Genomic DNA, 20,900 nt, shown 5'->3' on the forward strand with positions numbered 1-20,900 from the left:
AGGATGCAATGACTTTTATGGAAATGATGCCCCAAACTCAGCGGACTCTCATGGAATGCAATTACCATAGTTCTATTTTATTAACCGAATAATTAAAGCATTCAATTAAAAATGCAACCCAAAATACTTTAGTCATTCGAACGAAATGAAATGCCCACTTTGGGTTGGTTATAAACTTAAATGTATTTGAATTGTGCGCAGTGGTAGTTTCAGTGTTAAAAACATAAAATGGGTATCAAGAATAAATGTCTCAAGCAACTTTGTTCGATGATACTGAAGCACCTGCATTTAAGCCAATTTCTGTGATTCAAGTCGGCTCCTCTCCAATTAAAAGGAGTTTCTAAATGCTTGAGCTCTACTCTTTATCCCGGCTGTAATCTAATCAATTGTTTAGTTATCACGATTATTTTTTCCTTTTCTTTCGGTCCTTGCAATTTAGTTACCCGTAGATCCCTCTTAAATGAATTCCCAAAGCATTTAACAAGCGTGCAAATCAAATTTGCAACTTAATTAAAATTCTGTTCAGTTACAAAAATCTCCTCGTTGTTTGCAACGCAGGGGAAACAAAACTTGGCCAGGCCGGAAAAGGAAAGTAGGAAAAACCTGAAGGGTGGGGATGGGAAAAACGGGAAAGAAATAGGGCTGTGTGCAAGAGGAGAAAGAAAAATGATCTCTTGTGCATAATTTACAGTTTTGCCTTACGCCAAATCTCAAGTATACACTTAACCATTTTCTACTTGTAAACTGTTTGGAGAGCAAGCCGCACAAAAAAAAAAAAGGGGGGAAATAAGGAGAATTATTCCTTTGAGGCTTCGGGGCAGGGATACTAAAAAAAATATATATATAAGTATATAGCTCTGCTCAAAATGGACTAAAAATAAAATGCCTCTGCTGCGGCAAATCTGAGGGATGAGTCCAGCTGAACCCTTTTTATGGCCACCGCTCGACAACCGAGACAGTCCCGAGGTTCCGAGGTCCTGAAGTGAACAGGACTGGGCTTTAATTTTTCGGTAATTTGCATTTAAAAGCTGTTGCCGTTTTCCCTTTTCCCTTCCTCACCACCGCTCGTGTTTTTTTCACCGTTGATGGAGTGGACTCTAGAATTTATTAACGCCAACAACGACTGAGTCCTGGGTCCCTGCATTTTATATTCCATTTTCCGCTTTACCAGTCGCTGAAGAACTGATACAATATTTCTGCTCTTAATTTAACGGCCAAACGAATGAATGAAATGGGATTGGGATTGGGATTGGGAATGGCAATGAAGTGGCTCACTGGGGAGGGTGAAAGGTAAACGAGTCCGGCATCCGCACAAACAAAGGATAAAAGGCATACGAACAACAGAAATTATGCAAATTAAGAGTGAGTTCATTCGCTTGGCCCAGTCAGCCAGTCAGCTAGCCAGCTTTAAAAATACCCTCTAAACCTTAAGTGAGTTGTTCTGCTCATGGCTCATGGCTCATGTATTTCTAAGAACTGACCACCACCTAGCTTATCGTCCATAGTCCATTGCTCACCTGTTGCGAGCGACATGGGCACCCCAAAGCAAACAGCTAACGAACTAAGTAAATAAAGTGATTTGTTATTTGGCCAGGCGCACGAATGTGGTAATGAAAGCGGGCAGAGCATAAATTGTAATCTGGCACAGTGTTAAAGCTGGCCGTGCATTAATCAAAAACCACTTAGCCAGGCCCACAGACATGATGCCCATACCATGTCATCCCATCCCATCCCATCCCATCCCATCCCATCCCATCCCATCCCATCCCATCCCATCCCATCCCATTCCATTCCATCCCAACCCACTGGCATGCGTGCTGGATGCTGGAAGCTGGATATGCTGGATGAGGTGGCTGTGCAATGTGGAGGCGGTGTATCCGCCGCGTGTCTAGGATACGATACATACCTTGCGATTGCCCGACTCAAAGTTGGGCAGAAAGGCGGCGAAGGAGCCCTCCAACATGTCCGGATTGCCGCAAATGGCATGCGAGGTGTCACAATAGTACGAGCACTTGCCATGGAAGCATAAATTCAGCGATGGCGAAACAAAGAACGTCTTCAATAAATTCTCCTCGGCCAGTTGATAAATTTCGGTCGTAATGTTCAGTGTACGACCGGCCACGGGCATGGCGCGCCGGAATCCCAGGATCCTGAAACCGGAGAAGAGGTGCAGAAAAGCGGTTAACAAAATGCCAAAAAAAAAATACATAGACAAGACTGACGAACGGGGGATATCCTGTTAAAAATACTCTTGCAAAAACCAAAGGAAATAATATTAATAAAAAAATTGTATGCGAAGACTTTCCTAATGCCTTGGAATTATGTTGCGTATACAATATACCCCATGTGTTCTATGAGTACCCTGTAAAAAACGAAACATCCTACGAGAAATAAGAGCTCGGCGGGTAAACTTTTTCTTAATGGTTTGTGGGGGCGAGGGAAACAGGCTGCGTGTGAACCGGAATGCGTAATCAAGAATAAGAAAAATATTTGCGGCCTGTTGTCAGGGCAACAAACGGTAGGGAGTAAGTAATACAATAAGGAAAATAATTTCTTGTTTATTTAAGGAAACCAAGCCGCCCAACAATTGTGCTAATTTAGTGAAATCCGAGCCTCCTTTGCTTTGTTTTCATCAATCAAATTACGTTGGTAGCTGCGCAAGAAATATACCTCGTATTCTATTATTAAATGAAGATTTCATCAATCTTTTCGACTAGTCACGGTTAATCTATTTCGATCTGAAAGGGTTCGCCTGAGATTTATGTGGTGGAATGGTGGAGGTGGATGGTCAGACTGAGCAGAAAATATTATCGAAATTATTTGGCAACATGAAGCATGTTCCATTGTCTGGACACTGGCATTGGCATTGCCAGCCACCGAGGTCAAAATGGGAAAATGCCGTAAATTTCCATCACCCACGAGGAGGCACTCCATCACACGGCACACACCACACACACATGTGACTCCATTAGAGAGCTGACAGCTCGAGTTGCCAGAAGTTGGGCCATCCAATACTCGGAGGAGTTTTGGCCAGCCAATCGACAGGAGAGTTTTGAGCCAACTCAATTGGAGGATATGTGCGGCATGTGCGTGCGGCTGGCAGCCACAACAATTACACAAGTTATGACGCCTTATCTAAACTCAAAAATCCCCCGGCAATTAACCTGGCCGTCAAAGTTTTGTCCAAAGGCAAGCAGCTGCTAACTATGCAGACAATTTCCGTCTAAATTACGGCAGGACATGTCAGGCCACTTGGCCAAGTTAATTAGCCATGAAAGGGCGCAGATAGCCAGACTGGCATACTGGCATACTGGCAGTCATGTGGGGTTATGTGGCCACATCATTTACATGAGTTTTGCTTTCGCTTTGGCGCCACCAAGCTTTTTGCCTTTTGAAAAATATATTCTTAAACATCATTTAATGGCGTCGTTTGGCCTTGGCCACCCCAAAAACGGGTAAATGTATTATGGACATTTTTTATTTCACTCTGCCCGGCTATCATAAATAATGAACATAAATTGAGTGCGGTCTGACCTCAGCATGTGTGTGTATATGAGTGTGTGTGTGTCAGGATTATTGGGATTCTAATCGCCGAGGGTCAGGCATCCAAAGCGTTATAAATTTGAATGCTGGCCAAGGGATCGGTTCACCAGTTCACCGGTTCACATGGCAGACAAATTGGTTAATTTGATTGCTTTGTCATGCACTAAAAAAACGAATAACTTTCAAGGGGCCATAAAGTGGAAATGTGGTAGCGAAAATAATTTGAGCACGGCCACCCGGAATTTAACTATTATTGGCCAAAGGAATAGCTATTATTGTTAGAGTATAATACCCTTTTATGAGCACTATACCAAAATACATACATTTGTTTAATTAAAAGGTTTCAGCTAAAAATGCTAACAATAGGTATATTATTCTAAAATACCTAACATGATTATATAATCAATACTTTTTCACAACTTTATTGCAAGTGAATGCTCGATTAACAATGATACAAAAAAATAGCTGTGAAAGGATTATAAAGTGTATTTTTTCATAGCATTCAGAACAATCCCTTTTTAGTCGCTTAAATTAATTCAGGTATTTTCCGGCCGTCTGCAGAATACAGTCTGGTTTGCCTAATTGAATATTTCAAATTGATTTTGCACAATATTTTGCCGATTTTCCCGATTTCCCCGCCTTTGTGCTGCGGTGGGAATCCGTTCAATGCTCACCATAAATATTTACGTATAATTGAAAATTAAATTAAAAATAAATAAGAGTATGCCAGACATTTACACGATGCCTGGGCAGATTTAATTCGATCGAACGATTTCACAACGGAATTCTTGTGCACTCGAATGCACCCGATGAAAGTTCACCACTGGCGACGAGTTGCAATGGAAATGGAAATGGAGGGAAATGGGATGTAGTATGGAGAACTCACCTGTCCAGGTGGAAGGCGGCAATCTCGGCGTTGTGGCGCTCATAGTCCGTGAAGTAGAAGTGGTTGGGCAGCGTTTGCTGCTCCCGCGGAAACCTGTGGAAATGTGTAAAAAAAAAGAGGAAAAAGTAAAAAATGCAAAATGCAAATTGCAAATGAGCGGGATCAGAGGTGGGGATGCGACATAATGAAATGAATAGAAACTGCGGGCTTCTGTCACCAGCTTAATGCATTTGCGTGTGGCCACTTTGAATTTTCCCACGGTGTACCTGCATTGCTACGTGCCATGTGCCAGCTTAATTACTTACACGAAAGGGAGTGCTATTCAAAAAAAAGAAAGAGTAAATGTTCCTATATATTTATTTAAAAAAAAAAAGACAGGGAAAAGAAGAAGGGCTTTCATTTAAATTGCAAATGAATGGCATTATAAGGACACTTTGCACTTTGGAAGCTGCGATGAAGGCAGCGATGGCAGAGAGTGAGAGAAACCAGCACGCTGACCAAGCCAACGCGTTTAAATCTCATTAAAAAGTGCATGAATGTTTTAAATTTGGCGAGCAGCTTGAAGTGCGACCGCAAAACGACGGCAATGGACGTGGAATTTCCATCGACAGGCCGCAGGAAAGTCAGCGCGAATAAAAAGCGCAATTTTATTTACTCGACTGTGCGAAAAGTGTTGTCGACAAGTGGGCGAAAGTTGCATTCATTACACGCGCGCGGAAATCCAAGGGACAAATGCATTAAGCGGCGACAGACCGGGAAATCTTCGTCCATCCGTTGGCCAAACTCACCGCATCGGCTTCATTAAGGCCTTGATATCGTTTGGGTACTCGATGATCAATTTCAGCTGGGTGCCGCCCTCCTTTTGCACTGCGAATGGAAAAAAAAAACAGAAGAATGAATGTAAATTAATCAAGCACTCGCAATTAATTGAAGCAAAAACCAAAAACCAACAGAAACCAACAAGAACCAAAAATGCATGCAATTCTCACATCAGCGATCACCGAGACGGCTTTTAAAATTGCAAACCGAACCGAGCGGACTGCATAAACAAATTACACTCGACTAAATACCAATTAAAATGCATTCAAAGAGCACACAAATATTGCGTAAACGCAACCGCACAAAGAAGCCTCAAATAAAACCCGCCTTGGCTTGCTTTTTGCGATTCAGTGTGTGAAGTGAAGCGAAAACTTGGCTCATTGTTGCTTTGGACCTTGCTGCTTCCAGCTTCTGACCGGCTGACTGACCGTAAGGGCACATAAAACCAAAGCTCCTGCCACAAACACACACACACACACACACACAGCACATTTCATTGGAATTTATTCAAAAGCAAACAAATGAAAATTGGCCCTGTGTATTACTTATGAATTATCTCTCGAAAGTTGCTCTAAAGCCAAAGTGTTGCGTGTTTGTCTGCGTTAGAATGCGCCAGTGTAAACGCGGCGTATACGTGATAAATGCCAGGCAGAACAAAGCCAAAGTTGCAGCAATTATGCTGCCACAGTGTCATTGTTGCCACCCCTTGGTCTAGCCCTTGGTTCTCCCTTAACTGCAAATGAGTTTTCTTTTCGCAGCTCCGAGCAGCCGCTGTTAAAAGTTTATTATTAATAAATTATGAGTTTAATGAATGCGCTGGAAAAACTTTGCTATGAAAATAGTTTCGCAGTGGCACCTCAATAAAGCCAGCCAGCCGCCAAGCTCTACATAATTGAGTTAAATGTGCAGCTGAGTCTCTCCCCATTTTTTCTCAACCGGCTTAGCCTTTTTGGCCTCGTGTAAACTAAGGATCGAAGTGAGGGGGTGCAACAAACTTGGCCAGTATTTATGACTTTACAATCCCACAATTGCCGAACGGCAGAATGGAACGGAAGCAGCAGACTGTCTTACCAACATGCTGTATTGGCAGCTTGATCATGTCACGTAGCACCGCATCCACCAGAGTGTCCTGCTCGCCGTACAGCTCCTTCTTCGTGATGCGCAATTGGAAGCGCTCCAAATTGCTGGCATTTGCACTGCAAAGAGAGAGATGGGAAAGTTGTTCGGGTTTAGATATAGATATACTCGCAGTGCGGGCAAAAGGGAAACAAAATGGCACAAATGTAAGTAAAAATCGAGCATCGCAGCTAGCAGAGAGCAGGATGTCTTTTGCAGGCAAAAGGAAGCCATAAGGACAATCAAGCTGCAGCCCTACACTCCAAGTAAATATTGTACCTAATAAGAAAAAGGAACTGTCTCAAACTTTATATAATAATAATGACATAACCATTAAACTCCGTCTCTGCCTTATGTATAAAAATACCAGAAGTTACTTAAGTGAAGTTACTTAATAACTTCAAGCAAGATTTTTCGCACAGTGCAGCCAGTTCTCGGGGCTCCCTCATAAGTATGCTACGCTTTGGGGCTGCATATCAAGATTTCTCACATTGATTTGTCAAAGCAATGCCCTGCTCCTTTTGCTCCTTCAGCTCCTTTTTTATCCTTTCTTTGCCGCTGCTGTCATGACAATTTGGTTTGCAAATGCCAAGACACCCCCACCATCAGCCAGCCGTAATCTTTGGTGGTCGATTTTTCCTGTTGCTGCCAGACACTACTACTACTACTACTACTACTACTACTGGCAATTGTCGGAAAATATCTTTTCCTCTCCGATTATGCTTTGCACTCCACGTTTGACATGTGCCGCTCACATGGCCAATGCTTTTGTCTTAAGCCCCGGCAGTTACGCTTTCAGATTTAGTCCAATTTGTGCTGGTTAAGCACTGCAGGCCCTGCTGCCACAATTTAAGCTGCAAAGTGCTCTCCATCGGCATTAGCTTTCTTTCCCCCGATTCAATTCACAATGCACAACAATTTATACGTGTATACCAGTAGTGTAGTTACGACAAATTGAAATGCAAAACCCATGTACTCGCTTCGTTGGTCAGTGAAAAAGTGGCAAACGGTGGCAAACGGGCGGCGTTGTCAGCTCCATTGTGCAGCAAGTTTATCACGATAATGAAGTCATATCCGTTCCGTGCTCAAACCACCCACCTCCCCCTCCCCAAATGCTGTTCTCAATGGCGTCTACATAACTCATTGTCCTTCTGCATCTTTCACTTGCTCCACTTGCTCCACTGCCACCCACTCCCAGCCCATTCATAATTTGCCCAACGACTTCTGTTATACTTCAACGCCTAACCCTTTTTTCGCCGCCTGCAATGGTCTTTGTGCGCAGGAAGGAAACAAATGTCTGGCAGACAACCTTCTCGTGCTCCCGGAATGACTTTCAATATATCAGCGTTCCATGGAAATGGTGACAACTTCCGAGAACAGCCAACAGAACATCCCCTTTCACCTGGCGGCGTCAAAGTGCTCGGAATCCGTTGACAATGACCAGAAATCGCAGGCCAGGAAGGGGCCCACAGAAGTGACGAAGGTTACATCACGTTCAGGCTAAGGCAAGCAGATTCAAGGCTGCAGGATTAAAGCTGAACGCAAGGGTTGAATATTAGAATATAATTGCTTTTAAGTACCGAATTGCCTCTGTCATCTGTCATCTGAATTAAAATGCGGTTGCTCGCAGGTTCAAATTGTATTTCTTTAAAATATTTATAGCTTTTCATGTTTCCTATATAGTATGTATATAATGTATAGAATCATTTCAAGAGCTCCTTTTGGCAGTGTGTGCCCCAAAGTATGCTAAGCAACGTGTTCGCTTGGCACAGTCAAATTTCAGCTCATGCTTCATTTGTCAACTGCGGTGGAGCAGCCGGAACAGTGGGCCGTGGCATAGAGTTGGCCAATGAAATCTGGAATCTCGAGTCCGGAGCAGGAGCAGGAGCTACGTAATTGATGAAGCCGCCCGAGCCGGACACTGACTAAGCACACTGGCCGCTGTCCGCAGAATGGCCATATGTTTCTGCGAGTCTGCGGCTTGCTCCGAATGGCCAGCTGTTGCACTTGCCGTGCCGAAACAGCACTGGAACACTGGAACACTGGAACAAAGGGAGTGAGAGCTCGCCAGCCGAATGGGATTCAAATCCCATGGGTAATTGAGTCACGTAAATCAGTTGCAGCGGCCGGCAGTCAACAAAACCCGAAATCGCATTACAAGAGAAAGTGCTGCAGAAGGTGGGTTCAAACGAGGTGGTGGGGGGAGGAGGGGGTGGCGCTGCTACCGGGTGGGGCAGAAGCACGCCAAAAGCGCACGTGACACGTGGCCCACAAGCACATATCCCGCCAAACATGGTCTTACAAACGCTGACAACCGCAGTGACAGTCGGCCAACAGCCCCCCTTCTTGCCTCCCACCCTCCGAAAACCACCCACTGTCCTTCAACCACCAAGGCCTCCATCACCACCCCACCATTCCCCCCCAATTCCAGTGGTCTAAGCCCGCGAAAAACTTTGTTATGCAAAGCGTTGACAGCTCAACGACGATGACAACAACGTACCGCAGCGCAAAAACAGAAACGCTGCGAAATGCACGACACACAACAAAAAAAAACGAAATAAAAAGAAAAGAAGGAAAATAATTGAAAAAGAGATTTTCATATAATTGGTAGTACCCCGCAACCGCTAGCCCCCTCGGCCCCCTCGACCGCTTCCCTCGGCAGTTGCACGTTCCTGGCGGTTACTCGCGTCAAAAGTTTACTTTGAGTTATGTTTAGCGGAAATTAAATTTATTTATGTCAGCGATGGGACGACGGACGTGGAAGGACGTGGACAGACGTGGCAGGACATGGACGTGGATGGGCTTCACTCTGAATGACGCTCACTAATCAGCTTAATTGCGCTCGGTTTGACGATTTGACAGGACAGGCGGTATCCCGAATTCCCAAGTGCCGCAGTCCTGAATCCCGCTGGCAAAGTCCTGAATCCTGCGCATCCTGCACAGTATCGCTGCCATGGCAATGGCCGGGAATAAACTTTGCTTACAGCTTAATACTATTTCGCGAATTTTAGCTAAAGAGCAATGTGAAAAGCGGTGTAAAGATAGCATAAGCCTGGATTTTGTTTAACCAAAACTATGTTACAGTTGTGAAACTTCAAAAATGTAACTAACAAACAAAAGGGTAACCTGTTTTAAGTGCTAGGTTACCTGTTGGATATGCTAATTTAATATTACTCATTAACCAAATATTAAAATGCATTTTCCGCAGGCTTGGAGCATGGGAATCTGGCGTCTGAGGTAAACTTTCTACCCAGGATTATGAGTGGCCGAGTGACTGGCTTGCTACTGCCATTGCTGGTGCTGTTATCCTTGGTGTTATACTGCCGCCGACCGCCAGAAGTGGGTACTATAATAACAGCTGTCAGCCGGCATGTCCTGGCCTTTGCTTAAGTTCCACCAAACCCCCAGCCCCCCAGCCGCCCAGCTGCCCCGCAAGCCCGCAATTATTTTGCCATAAGAAAATGTCAGTAAAGTTTCGCAAACGCGCACAGTCCTCCAGTATTCTAGCAGTCTTCTACCCGATTTGCCCAACATTCTCGACTACCCCTCCTCCACAGTGCTGGCAGCTTGGAGCAGCTGCGTCCTGGCCGCAGCCACATAGCCGCAAAAGTGCTGCTTAGATGGAGAGAAGGAAAAGTTTGTGCGTGTGAAATTTTGCGGCCGCCAAGACCAACGAGGAGCCATCGAAATGGACGGACCCGCGGTACTGCAGCACGGACACTTTTGAGCCGAGTTTACAGAGGGGGAGGGAAGGAGGTGTAGAGCTGGGCCAAAAGGAAAGTGAAATTAAACTTATATTGTAGCCGGGGATAAAACTTCGGCGGCGGCGGCAAGAGCGCGAACATTAAAACCAATGACAGCAGACCAAACTGCAGCTGGGATCCGCGAAAAGCTGATGAGGAAGGGAGGGCGGTGTTGGGGTCTGGGAAAACTTACACTTCCATTTCCACTTTGCCATCCGAAATGTCAGCAAGCTCTCGGAGTTTTACACACTCGTCGACATTGAGCATAGTCTTTTATTAGCCGGCGTTTGCAGGATTCTCAGTATTCTCAGGATTCGCTGGATTCGCATCCTGACCGACAGCTGGTGGAAACTTGTGCTGTTTCTCCCTTTTTAGCCGGGTGTAATTCCCTCGAAATAAGATTTCTGCCACCGCTCGGCGCTCGCTGCTCGCAATTGCAAGCTAATTAAAAATTTGTCATACTAATTAAAAGCGACCCCGGGACTTGGGCTGATTCAGCAGGCAACTTTGTCGTAATTATATACCCGACTAATGCCGGACAGCCATGTACCTGACTCTTCAGCTGCCGCTGGTAATAACTCATCTAGTCTAATTTTTAGGCACATTTGCATTTTGTCACATTGCTTGCATTCTTCTATTTTTTTTTGGTATTTTTTTTTTTTTTTTTTTTTTTGTTACCCCACCTGCAGTCATTTCTTGGCTGCATTGTTAGCAGAGCTCTGGGCCAAAAAGTGCTGACTAAGCCGCCAACTAAATGGGACGAGGATATGGGAGCACGTCGAGCATGTGGGAAGCTGCTCGGCGACAGAATTTTAATGAGATATCGCCGGGAAAACGAGAGACAGGCGACAGCATCTGGGCACCGCCTTGATCCTGTTTTCAGCCAACTCAGATCCTTCTATCCCTTTCGGCTTGATTAGTTGTAGGAGGCGGAGTTGCAAGGATTAGCGTTTCACTGCAATTGGCACTAGAAGGCAGGTTATTGCGCTGAATCACTTAAATGCTTTTCAAAATGAACATTCTAAAATTGGTTTGATGGGATTACCTTTTGTTATTTTGTTAATTTTGCAAAGCCCAAACTTGCAAACTAAGTACTAAGCCAAAAACTAAGTACCATTATGTAGTAAGCAAGTGTTTTAATAGAATGACTGCCCTAAAATTTGCACTTTGCTTGCAAGAGCATCCGAACTTCTTGGCCCAGCTAAGCCAGGTAAACCTAAACCTTCAGCCTTCCTTTTCAGCTTTTTTTTTTTACCCTGCACATTTACTGGCAGCAATTTCGCTTGTTAATGAAATTTGCATTTTGCTACGTGCGACACACCAAAACAGCACACAAAAAAAAAAGAAGTAGCAAACTTTCCGGCTTGCTTTTCGGTGATGTGCTATAAATTAGAAAATCAAGCATTTTATGCTAATGCCGACGCCCACACTTGGCCAAAACCAGACAACAACCACCATAGCAACCACCCAATCCACCCAACAACAACAAGAAGAGCAGCAACAACTTGACAAGTTTTTGCCACTTTGCATTTTAGCCATTTTAACCATTTTCGATTTGCTTCACTTTCTCCGCAACTCCCGGAATTTTTGTGCAACTTCAGCTGGGACCCAACGTTGAAGCAACTATTGAAGCAAATGAAATTACTCATACGCTACGTATTCAATTTTGATAAAAACTAGCAAAACGATTCGCCAAACGCATTGTAAAAGGCAAAGGGAAATCGCTGAAAAGGACCGGGCGGAAGATGGAGAAAACTAAGCTGATTACCGAAAAAGAAAATCAAATGAAAACTCGTCGAAATAAATTTCATTGCTGTCTCAAGTGTGTGCGGGTGGTAAAACCTAGAGGGGAAAATGGCAGAGATGCCGCCAACGGTGACGCAGATAAGAAATGGGGATGCTGTGCTGGGTGGTAGTGGAAATCCACATTGATTTCTTTATTGCACTTTTATTTGATTGTGCTCGCATGAAATTACGCATACGCCATGTTGAGACAAGGCAAACGCTCATCAACGTTATCGGCGGTCGGCATCGGGATGGAGCAGTGAGAAGTAGAACAGAACAGTTGCCACCGGCAACAACAATCAGGCAACACTTACCAGCGACAGATAGAGACATGCCCGTAAAGATCTGTGCACCGAGAACTTTCTGGGGGGCATACACTCAGCAAAATACATAGCTATAGTTGGCATACCATACCTAAATGCGGGAATTAACTGCAGTCTATCTACCTCGTTAGAAAATAATGGTTACTATAATATAGTTAAAAGACAAAGGTATCTTATTTCCGCAGACATAGTTATGATTTCCTCAAGTGCACAGGCTAAATGTCTAAAACGTAAATGTGTCACGTAAATGGAGCGTAAATTTCAATAAAAATCATTTCAATTCCGTTGAATCCCGAAAAGTGCCCGTAACTGCTTGCCGCACTTCCACGCTCCTCTTTTTTACTATCCCCTTACGTTTTTCCCCCCCTCCTAGAACCGTAAAAAGCCCCCCGCCCACCTTCACTATCAATTACCACGTAGCCGTATAAAGTGGCTCGGGGGCCCCAGAGTACAACACAAATGAACAAAAAAAAATGTAAGCATTATGTCCTTCCGCTCAAGGGAAATTGAATTTTCTCGCTACTGGTTTTTATGTGCCACTCACCTGGCCTTGCGGTGCAGCATCTCGGCCAGCGTGGGATTGTCCCTGCTCACATCCGGCGCATTGTCCACAATCACATGCGAGTACTCATCGCTGAGCAGGTGCTTCTGCAGATCCGCATAGCGATCGTGTGGCGTTGGCTTCCTCGTCGACGTGGTCCGCGATGTGCCGCCTCCAGCTGCTCCGCCCGAAGCTCCGGCCGCCGCATCCTGGCCACTGGTCGCCGCGCCACTCTGGCTGGCTCCCGCCTGTGTGGATGCCTCCTTGGAGCCGGAGGAGTTGCTGGAAGAGAGAGGCATTTAGATGAAACCGAAAGTACCACTGCTTAAAGAGGAGCTGCATAAAAGTGAGTTAAATGTACAAGAAAAAGCAAGGGGGAAAAATTGCCATAATTAGCGGAGACCCCAGAAGCCGGGTGCTCTTGACAATGGTGCGGGTGGCTCTCGTTGCTAATTGCAACTGCCAAGTGGCCCAGTGCCTTTTAGTGGCAGCCATTGAGCTACACTGAACTGAAGCAGCCTAGACAGCTAAGTGCCCCCTGGCCAGGCTCCCAAAGACACGCACTTGCTGCAGCTAAGCTGCAAACTTTGTCAGCCAGGATTTTAGTTGCGTTTACCTAAGACGCAACACACCCACACCCACACCCACACACACACACCTACACCCTCATCCACATCCACATCCACATCCACACACCTATACCCACAAGCTTAGATCCACATGGGACTCTTCACTCGACTGCAATAAACTGAAATTGCAGGCACTTCAAGGGGGCAAAACCACAAGCCATACACGTTGGAACAGTGGCGACACCTAGGGGACATGCCTCTAATATCAGGTAAATAGTGCAAACTTTGGCGAACATTATTTGCACAAGTTTCTTTAGACAATCTGAACGTAAAAAAAAGAGGAGACAAATTTCTGAACAATTTATAAGTTTGCTTTCTGTATTAGACACAAGTTTCAACTTTAGTCTATCTATATGACAATGTGATTTGTATACACATTTAGATGCTCATATTTCGCTCAAAGTTTGCGCAATATTTTGCCCACCTATTCCACTGTGCTGGTGCTGGTAATCAGCAGCCGTTTAGACAGCGCCTGCTTCAGACAAAAAGAGTGCTTGAAAAATGAATTAAAGTTTTGGAATTTGTTGCATCCATTTTGCTAGCCTTGACTCTTAACAGCTCTCGGCGAAATGCTTGGTATCCAACCTGGCCTGGCCGGATGCTCCGTTTCCGGCCCAGTTTCCGCCTCCACCTCGTTAGCATATGGATGTGGATGTGCATGTGGATGTCCCGGGAAACCGAGAATTATGCACCAGTTGTGTGACCATTAAGCCAAATGACAGCACTCGTGTGCACAGGCTGAGCGGAGTGCACATCATTAGGCCAGCATCTCGAAATTTGTGTTTTTGTCGTAAATTGTCGTTATGCTCAAAATTCTCACTTATATTTATCTTTTTTTTAATTGTATCCCAAAGTATGTCAAGTTTTTGGGACGAAAGTCCTCTGTCTGTCGGCGCCTTGTCTTATCCGTCAAGCAGACAGGTGTGTTGCACACACAAACACACACATGTGTGTAAGAATGCCGGGTGAGAATGCAAAACTTTTTCAATTAACAGTTGCCAGAGAATGTCTGGGCCAAGACAGCAGATAGGCCAACACCAACAGCCGAGAGAAGCTGTCAACATTTGCCATTTTCCCCATGCCATTTTCGCATGAGACAATATCTGAGCGGGTGACAAAGAGCCTTTTTCCACGCCGCCGGGGGCTTATTAAGAATTTTCCGACGCAATGAGCCTGGGCGGATTTCGCGCGTTTTCGCGCATTTTATTGGCAGCCGCATAATGCCACTTTATGTGCTAATAAGTATTTAAGTCGCTCCTTGTGCAGCCACTTGCAGGAAGGGTCCTTCATATTTATGCGGCTCGTTCAAAATTGTTTCCGCCATAAAGGATATATATAGGAGGTAGTAGTGTTAACCCTCTTTTGTTTTCGACTGCACTGATCGATGGATGTGGGTGTGGATATGGATGTGGATATGGCGTGCACTTAATTACACTTTGGCGAAGGCGAAACTTTGCTCATTAAAGTGGTGCCACGTGGTGTGCGTAACGCTGGTCACATAAGCTGGCCATGTGCTGCGGTTAATTAACCAGTCAACTGCAACTGTAATGGCAATAGACGGCCCTGCAACAAATGCAGGACGACAACGCGCCGCCAGCCACAGGATCATAGGTGATAGGTAAAAGTTTATGCAAGTCGAAAGCTGTGACACTGTCAGGGGTTAATGGATGGATTTCAGGGAGTCCTAATTGGATTTGGGTGCGGCATATCCGGCTGCCGTCCATGGAAAATGCAATCTTGTCAAGTTCATGGGTGGCTATGGCTTGTTACGTTCAAATTGTTCCGAGTTTCTAATAATTATGTTAAATCGAATCTTGCTAGAACCCATTTAAGTTTACGAAATCCTGCACAAAAATAGTATACTTAAGTTGGTATGAATCTTAATAATTTTTATTTGATTTAATGAAATTAAAAAAGTGTTAAAACAAGTGGATTAAAATCTCTGTCAGCAACAGCAACTTTAATTAAAAGGGTTAAGAAATTGCCGACGATAAAATGAAAAAACACGGAAAATAGAATAAAGATTGATAACAGCCCGAAAAAATGAGAATCATCTGTGAAAATGAATTTTTCGCACTGCTCCGTGGACGGCGAACACCATTTGCAGCATTGCCAAGTTGCTGCCTCAGTTTTCAGTTTTTAATGAAATAATTAAAAAATTATAAGGCTGGCGCGGGCGAGGCGAGGCGAGGCGAGGAGACAAGACAGGAAATCAGGAAGCGGAGCGAGTTCCAAGCAAGTTTCCACGGTCTTTTCGGGGGCGTCTGAAGATGGAGATGGTGGAGAAGATGGGGCAAACATTTGATGCTTAAATAGAATTTATTACGCTTCACAGCCGCGTTGCACGACTCAGTGCATGGAGGCATCATAATTTTGCATTTGCCCTGGCGCATAAGTAGATAGCAGGGCGGAGCTTGAAGCTCCGGCTTTCTGGCTGAGGTGGTGGTGGTAGCCCTCGGAAGCAGCGAATGGTATGGAACGCTTTCCGAAGGCATTCATTTTACGGGCTGGTGGCAGGCGGCTTATGAATTAATTAAATATTTACTGGCTAAACATTGGCGTTTTATGTTGCCGGCGCGGGAAGCGGTAGCGGTAGCAGGAGCTCACAGCTTGAAAGCTGGAAACGAAACCGAACTAGCAAGCGAACGGGATGGCGATGCGAACCGGAGTCGTTTACTGCACCTGGGAGGAAGTGGAAGTCCTGGGACTTGGGAACTGGGACCTGGGAAGGATGGTCTTAACAGTTTCCCTTGCGCCTTGCTGCGTCATTTTGATGTTTTATTACTCGACTTCCGCCAGCCGCAGCAAAATGGCTGCGGACCCTTAAAGTCCACCCACTTTCAACCCACTCTCACCCACTTTCAACCCACTTCACCCACTTTCAACCCACTTCACCCACCGCACGCAACGCAAAAAGTGGCCAACATGGAAAAAAATGAAGTGTTCAAAGGTAAAGCGTCTCGGCCCCATTCGTCTGTATATATTCTCCATGGCAAAGGAAAAAGGCATTAACATGGCGCTCCTGTGCTGGTTCCGCTTTCTTGTATTCCTTGTACTCCTTGTACTCCATGTACTATAGTTCCCAAGAAGAAGTTGGCCCTGCCTTGGGTTTATGTTTTGTAGCAAATTACGTTTTAATGCCGGGGCCAACCAAGTTTTATTGCAACTTTTGTTGCATTTCAGCTAAATTGAATTATGTACCCTGCCATGTTCAGTCGCCCCAGGGGAATGGGAACCTGTGGGTTGTTGCTTGTTTGCCGGAGTCAATGGCCCGACCCCGTTTTGCGATTTGTGCATAATTTTTAATCCCCCGGAATGGCCAGCGGTGGCCCATTTGCTTTGGTCACTCTTGGGAATACCAAGAATACTAAGTTTCAACACGCTGCTTTTTGCTACCTGGGTGTTTGAAATGAAGAAGGAGGAAATGTATTGAAGCAGTGGTAAATGGTTTAACTGCGTTTATGGACTATTTATTGAATTGGTCATTAACTTGTAACCTTCCACTTAGCTAATACAAAACTTCGAGTACTATACTCTACTATAGCTGCCCAGGTTTCAAGCCAGACTGTGATAGCTGAGAACCAAATTCCAGCTACCTTGTGCATGCACTAATGCCTCATTAATTCAATGAGGGTCAGTTTTCATTACGATACTCGCCGGGAATCATTACAACATCCTAGCTTGCCATCCATCCATCGAAACCCACATTCCAAGCCCAAGCGAACTCGCAAGGTATCCGCTGATTAATGACGGGACTGGAGCAATAGATGAGTCAGATTTCGACGAAACGGACACAGGGAATGTGAACAGAACTTACCTCTTCTGCAGGAATTTGCGCTTGAACTCGTGCAGCATTCCACCACCGCCGCCGCCGGTGGCATCGTAGTCGTTGCCCAGCCGGATCTTCTGGTGCTGCTGCTGCTGGAGGAGGTGGCGATTGGCCACCCCAAAGTCCATCTGCACATCGACGATGAGCAGTAGGGTGAGCAGGACGAGTGTGGCGCCCAGACTGATGACCAGTCGCTCCTTTAATTTCATAGTACGCAGGACGGCCATGATGGGATTGTTGGTGTTGCAACTGCTGTTGCTTGCAACAGAATTGGCTATTTGCTGGCCAAGTTGAGCCGCCGGTGCGGCAGTCTGCTGGTGTTTCCTATTGATCGAACCAAAGCTGCGCAATCTGGTCAGCCAGCCAAGATTGCGTCCGTTGATCTCGGCCGGAGTTGAGCTATCGTTGGAGGATTGCACCGTTTGTGGATCTGGAGTTTGTGGTTCTTGTGTGTTGGTGCGACTGGTGCGCACTATGCGACGCCGGATTACAACGCGGCGTCGTGGCGCTGCCTCCTCTTCCTCCGGTTCCGAGTCTGGGTATAGCACTCGATCCGGCGGCAGCTCCGCCTGCTCCGCTGAGTGCTCAGCTTCAACTGGAGCTCTCCCGCCAACGGGCCCTTCGAGGTTTCCCCTCCGCCAATTGGCTACGCCTATTGGTTCAGCTGATAACTGGCCGTTAAAGGGGCTATCATAAACGTCGATATCAGTACTCGATTGTTGTTGCTGTTGCTGCTGTTGCTGGTGCTGATGCGGCTCTTGCTGCAACTGCAACTGCAATTGCTGGCGATATCGAAAGCGCTGCAGGCGCTGTGCCAGCGGCGTCGATTGAGCTGGTCGATAGCTGTAAAAAAAAAGCGGGAAATTTCATTAAAAACCCATGCGAATTCAAGGGTGCCGGTTGCTGCGATGTGTAGTGCTCGTGATAGGCAATCAAAATTCTATTAAGTTTTCATGACTTTAAGGGTCTAGCACGAATACAAAGAAGTCACAAAAGAAATCGCAGCAAATCCTATCCGCCAACAGCACTGAAGCAAAGGAGACACGTTTTATTTTTGGACCAACTTTTTATGAAAAATACGCCTATAAATAAATGCTTTAAATATGCATTTGATGGAAATATTACAGACACAGGAGAGTAATAAAAAAAATATTGTTACATTGCTCAATATATGTAAAGATTGTAATATATTTATTTTGCTCATAAAACAAATTTATTGGTTTTAAATGTAAATTGTATTTAAATGGTTTTCTTAAAGTTTCAACCATTTTCTAAAAAGCAGAAGTGCGCAAAAACTAGAAATGAAACATAAAAACTTCATCAAAATCTGAATAATGACGCTGAATAAAACATCAATTATCAACGAATAATATTTTATTTTCGCTCTGCCAATTTGCAATGATATCACGAATTGATTTTTCATTAAAACCATTTATTTTCGCAATTTCCATGCGTAAATTTGCACTTTTCAAGGTCCCCGGTGTGTTGATATTGTTTATTTATGTGATAAGCTCGTTATTTATTTTTCAATTGGCAAATTCATAACACACGCTCCACATATCAGAGTTGTGGACTGACTATCCCTAAACCATATCGACTTTCAAAAATATGATCCTTTGGCCATTTTGCAGTTCGTATTTTGTGTCTGGTTATTCATAAAGCGGCGTCACGGCATCCGCCATGTTGACTGCCACCGGAAATGCGACAGCAGCCATTTTTTTTGTTCTTTTTTCCCCGTTTTTTTGTTTTTTGCGCCGGCCACCGTTATCGCTGCTCTTGCGTGTTGTTGTTGGTATTGCCAGTGCCTTTTGCCGGTGCCATCAAGTTAGCTTGTTGTAGTGCCATTTTATTGTCTCCACTTTTATTGTTCATGTTTTTTGCTGGCCCACGTAGCATGAAGCATATTCTGCAGGCAACCAGCTCGTGGCGCTGGTTCCAGTCGGAATTTGAATTGTAACTACAACAGGAAGAGCTGGTCGGTGCCAGGATCTGCTGTTTCTGGAATAGAACCTGCAAAGTGGCCGTTGTCTCTTTGGCCGTTTGGCCATCGGGTGATGGGTGATGGGTGGTAAGCTAACGAAGCTTGTAGCTGCATGCTTTTCTGCCCACATGCAAAGTCAACACGGCCACGGTCGCTCGACAACCGAATATTGTGGGCAAAATGTTGAATTGCCCTGGGCAACAAATGCCGTAACTGCATTAAATGTGACCAAAATATTCCAGCACTCCACATCCACTCGAAAAAAAGAGGGCTTAGGTCGCCAGTAAAACGAGAAATTGTCCAGGTACTAAACAAAATTTTCGGTTTCCCATAAAAGCAAATCTTCAATCATAAAACTAGACATTTATTTTGGACAAGTGTAAGCTCGTAAGTATTGGTTACATTTGGTTTAATTCAAGTTTCAATATTTTCGTGAGTGCATTACTGTATGGGCTGCAAATTGAATGCGAAACCCTTTGATTGACAGGCCTACCGATTTGTTGCTGACGTAACTCGGCTCACAAATTAAACGTCCAAATCGTTGGCAAAAATGCTGATTACAAGCAGTACTGATACGAATAAAATGACAGAGGCGGCACTAAATTGGCAAACAAAGGGCGGTCGAAAATGTCTGCAAAAGAAGGAGCAAAAGCAACAGCAGCAGCAGCAGCAGGATCGCCATGCCATGTCAATCAAATCACATATCATGCCAATTTTCTATGCAGGTTCTCCTCGCCCCAGTGCTCTGCACTGCAGGATGAGATCCTGGCAATTGCTCATATCCATGACGAGATGATTTGACAGTCGCAGCGTGGGCGTGGCCAAGGGGTTAGCAGCAGACGACGGGGATGGTTAGGGGTCATGGATTGGTGGGTTTAGGTATGGTACATGAAGTACGTGTACAAGGAACTCGGCTGAAGAGACTTGGCCCGGCGCAACACAATGGCACATCACACATCTCCCGCCGTCAGCAGCGCGTTGGCAACATCAATGGGCAGTCAAATGCAAAGCACATACGTAATCCCAGTGAAAGTGGGTGGGCTGATGGGCTGGAGAGGCGTCATCCACACGAGTTTGCCCTATCAGCCAGCCGGTGAGGGCGATAAGCACTGTGGCAGTGACATGGCAAGTGCGAGTTTGAGTGTGAGTGCGAGAAGGGCGAAGTGAACGCAGTTAACAGCAACTGCTGTCGTCGCATTTTGTTGTCGCTTGATAAAACTGCTGCGTTGCATTAAATTAAACTCATGCGGTGTATTTAAATGCCGCATCGTCGAGGGTCGAGGCTCTGGAGTCAACTAAGAGTCGAGTAAAAATAGCAACGGCAACAGCAACAGCAACACCAATCGTTTTAATGCAATTGCTGACAGCAGCAACAACATCGCCAGTGAGTGACAGCAATTTCCTTTCCAATTTGCGCTTTGTTTTTATTAATCAGACATATAGCCAGGGCAAGAAAAATAAAATAAAATAATGTGCAAAAAATTGTAAAGAAAGCGAAATGAGGCGAGATGTACTGCAAATGAGCTGGGGGCTGCAATGAAGTGCAAAACAATTTAGAGCACCATATCGCAATGAGTTGAGTGAGGGATATGTTAATATTGCGCCATATTAATCATTCCACTTTAGGAGGCGGGACTCATAAGAAACAAACGTGGGAAGTTGCTGTGACCTTATTAACCCTATAAGCTTTTCCAGTATGAAGTCA

The 20,900-nt window shown here is 45.0% G+C and overlaps 1 protein-coding gene across 4 annotated transcripts in view; it reads right to left on the reverse strand.

The window, feature by feature from the left end:
* Positions 1 to 20,900, reverse strand: part of LOC120451154 (extracellular serine/threonine protein CG31145) — a 65,797-nt gene that overhangs the window by 4,468 nt on the left and 40,429 nt on the right. For 3 of the 4 annotated variants that reach the window (XM_039634581.1, XM_039634583.1, XM_044006283.1), the window contains 6 exons: positions 17,203 to 18,057; positions 12,760 to 13,038; positions 6,320 to 6,444; positions 5,218 to 5,296; positions 4,430 to 4,522; positions 1,907 to 2,150 (listed from right to left, as the gene is read on the reverse strand). In XM_039634581.1, coding sequence (XP_039490515.1) covers positions 1,907 to 2,150; positions 4,430 to 4,522; positions 5,218 to 5,296; positions 6,320 to 6,444; positions 12,760 to 13,038; positions 17,203 to 18,057 — 1,675 coding nt within the window. Of the gene's footprint in view, positions 1 to 1,906; positions 2,151 to 4,429; positions 4,523 to 5,217; positions 5,297 to 6,319; positions 6,445 to 12,759; positions 13,039 to 16,919; positions 17,141 to 17,202; positions 18,058 to 20,900 lie in introns of those variants that run through there. The other variant, XM_039634585.2, reaches the window with a different exon arrangement.

This window comes from Drosophila santomea, chromosome 3R, assembly GCF_016746245.2.
Source record: "Drosophila santomea strain STO CAGO 1482 chromosome 3R, Prin_Dsan_1.1, whole genome shotgun sequence".
Classification (NCBI taxonomy): domain Eukaryota; kingdom Metazoa; phylum Arthropoda; class Insecta; order Diptera; family Drosophilidae; genus Drosophila; species Drosophila santomea.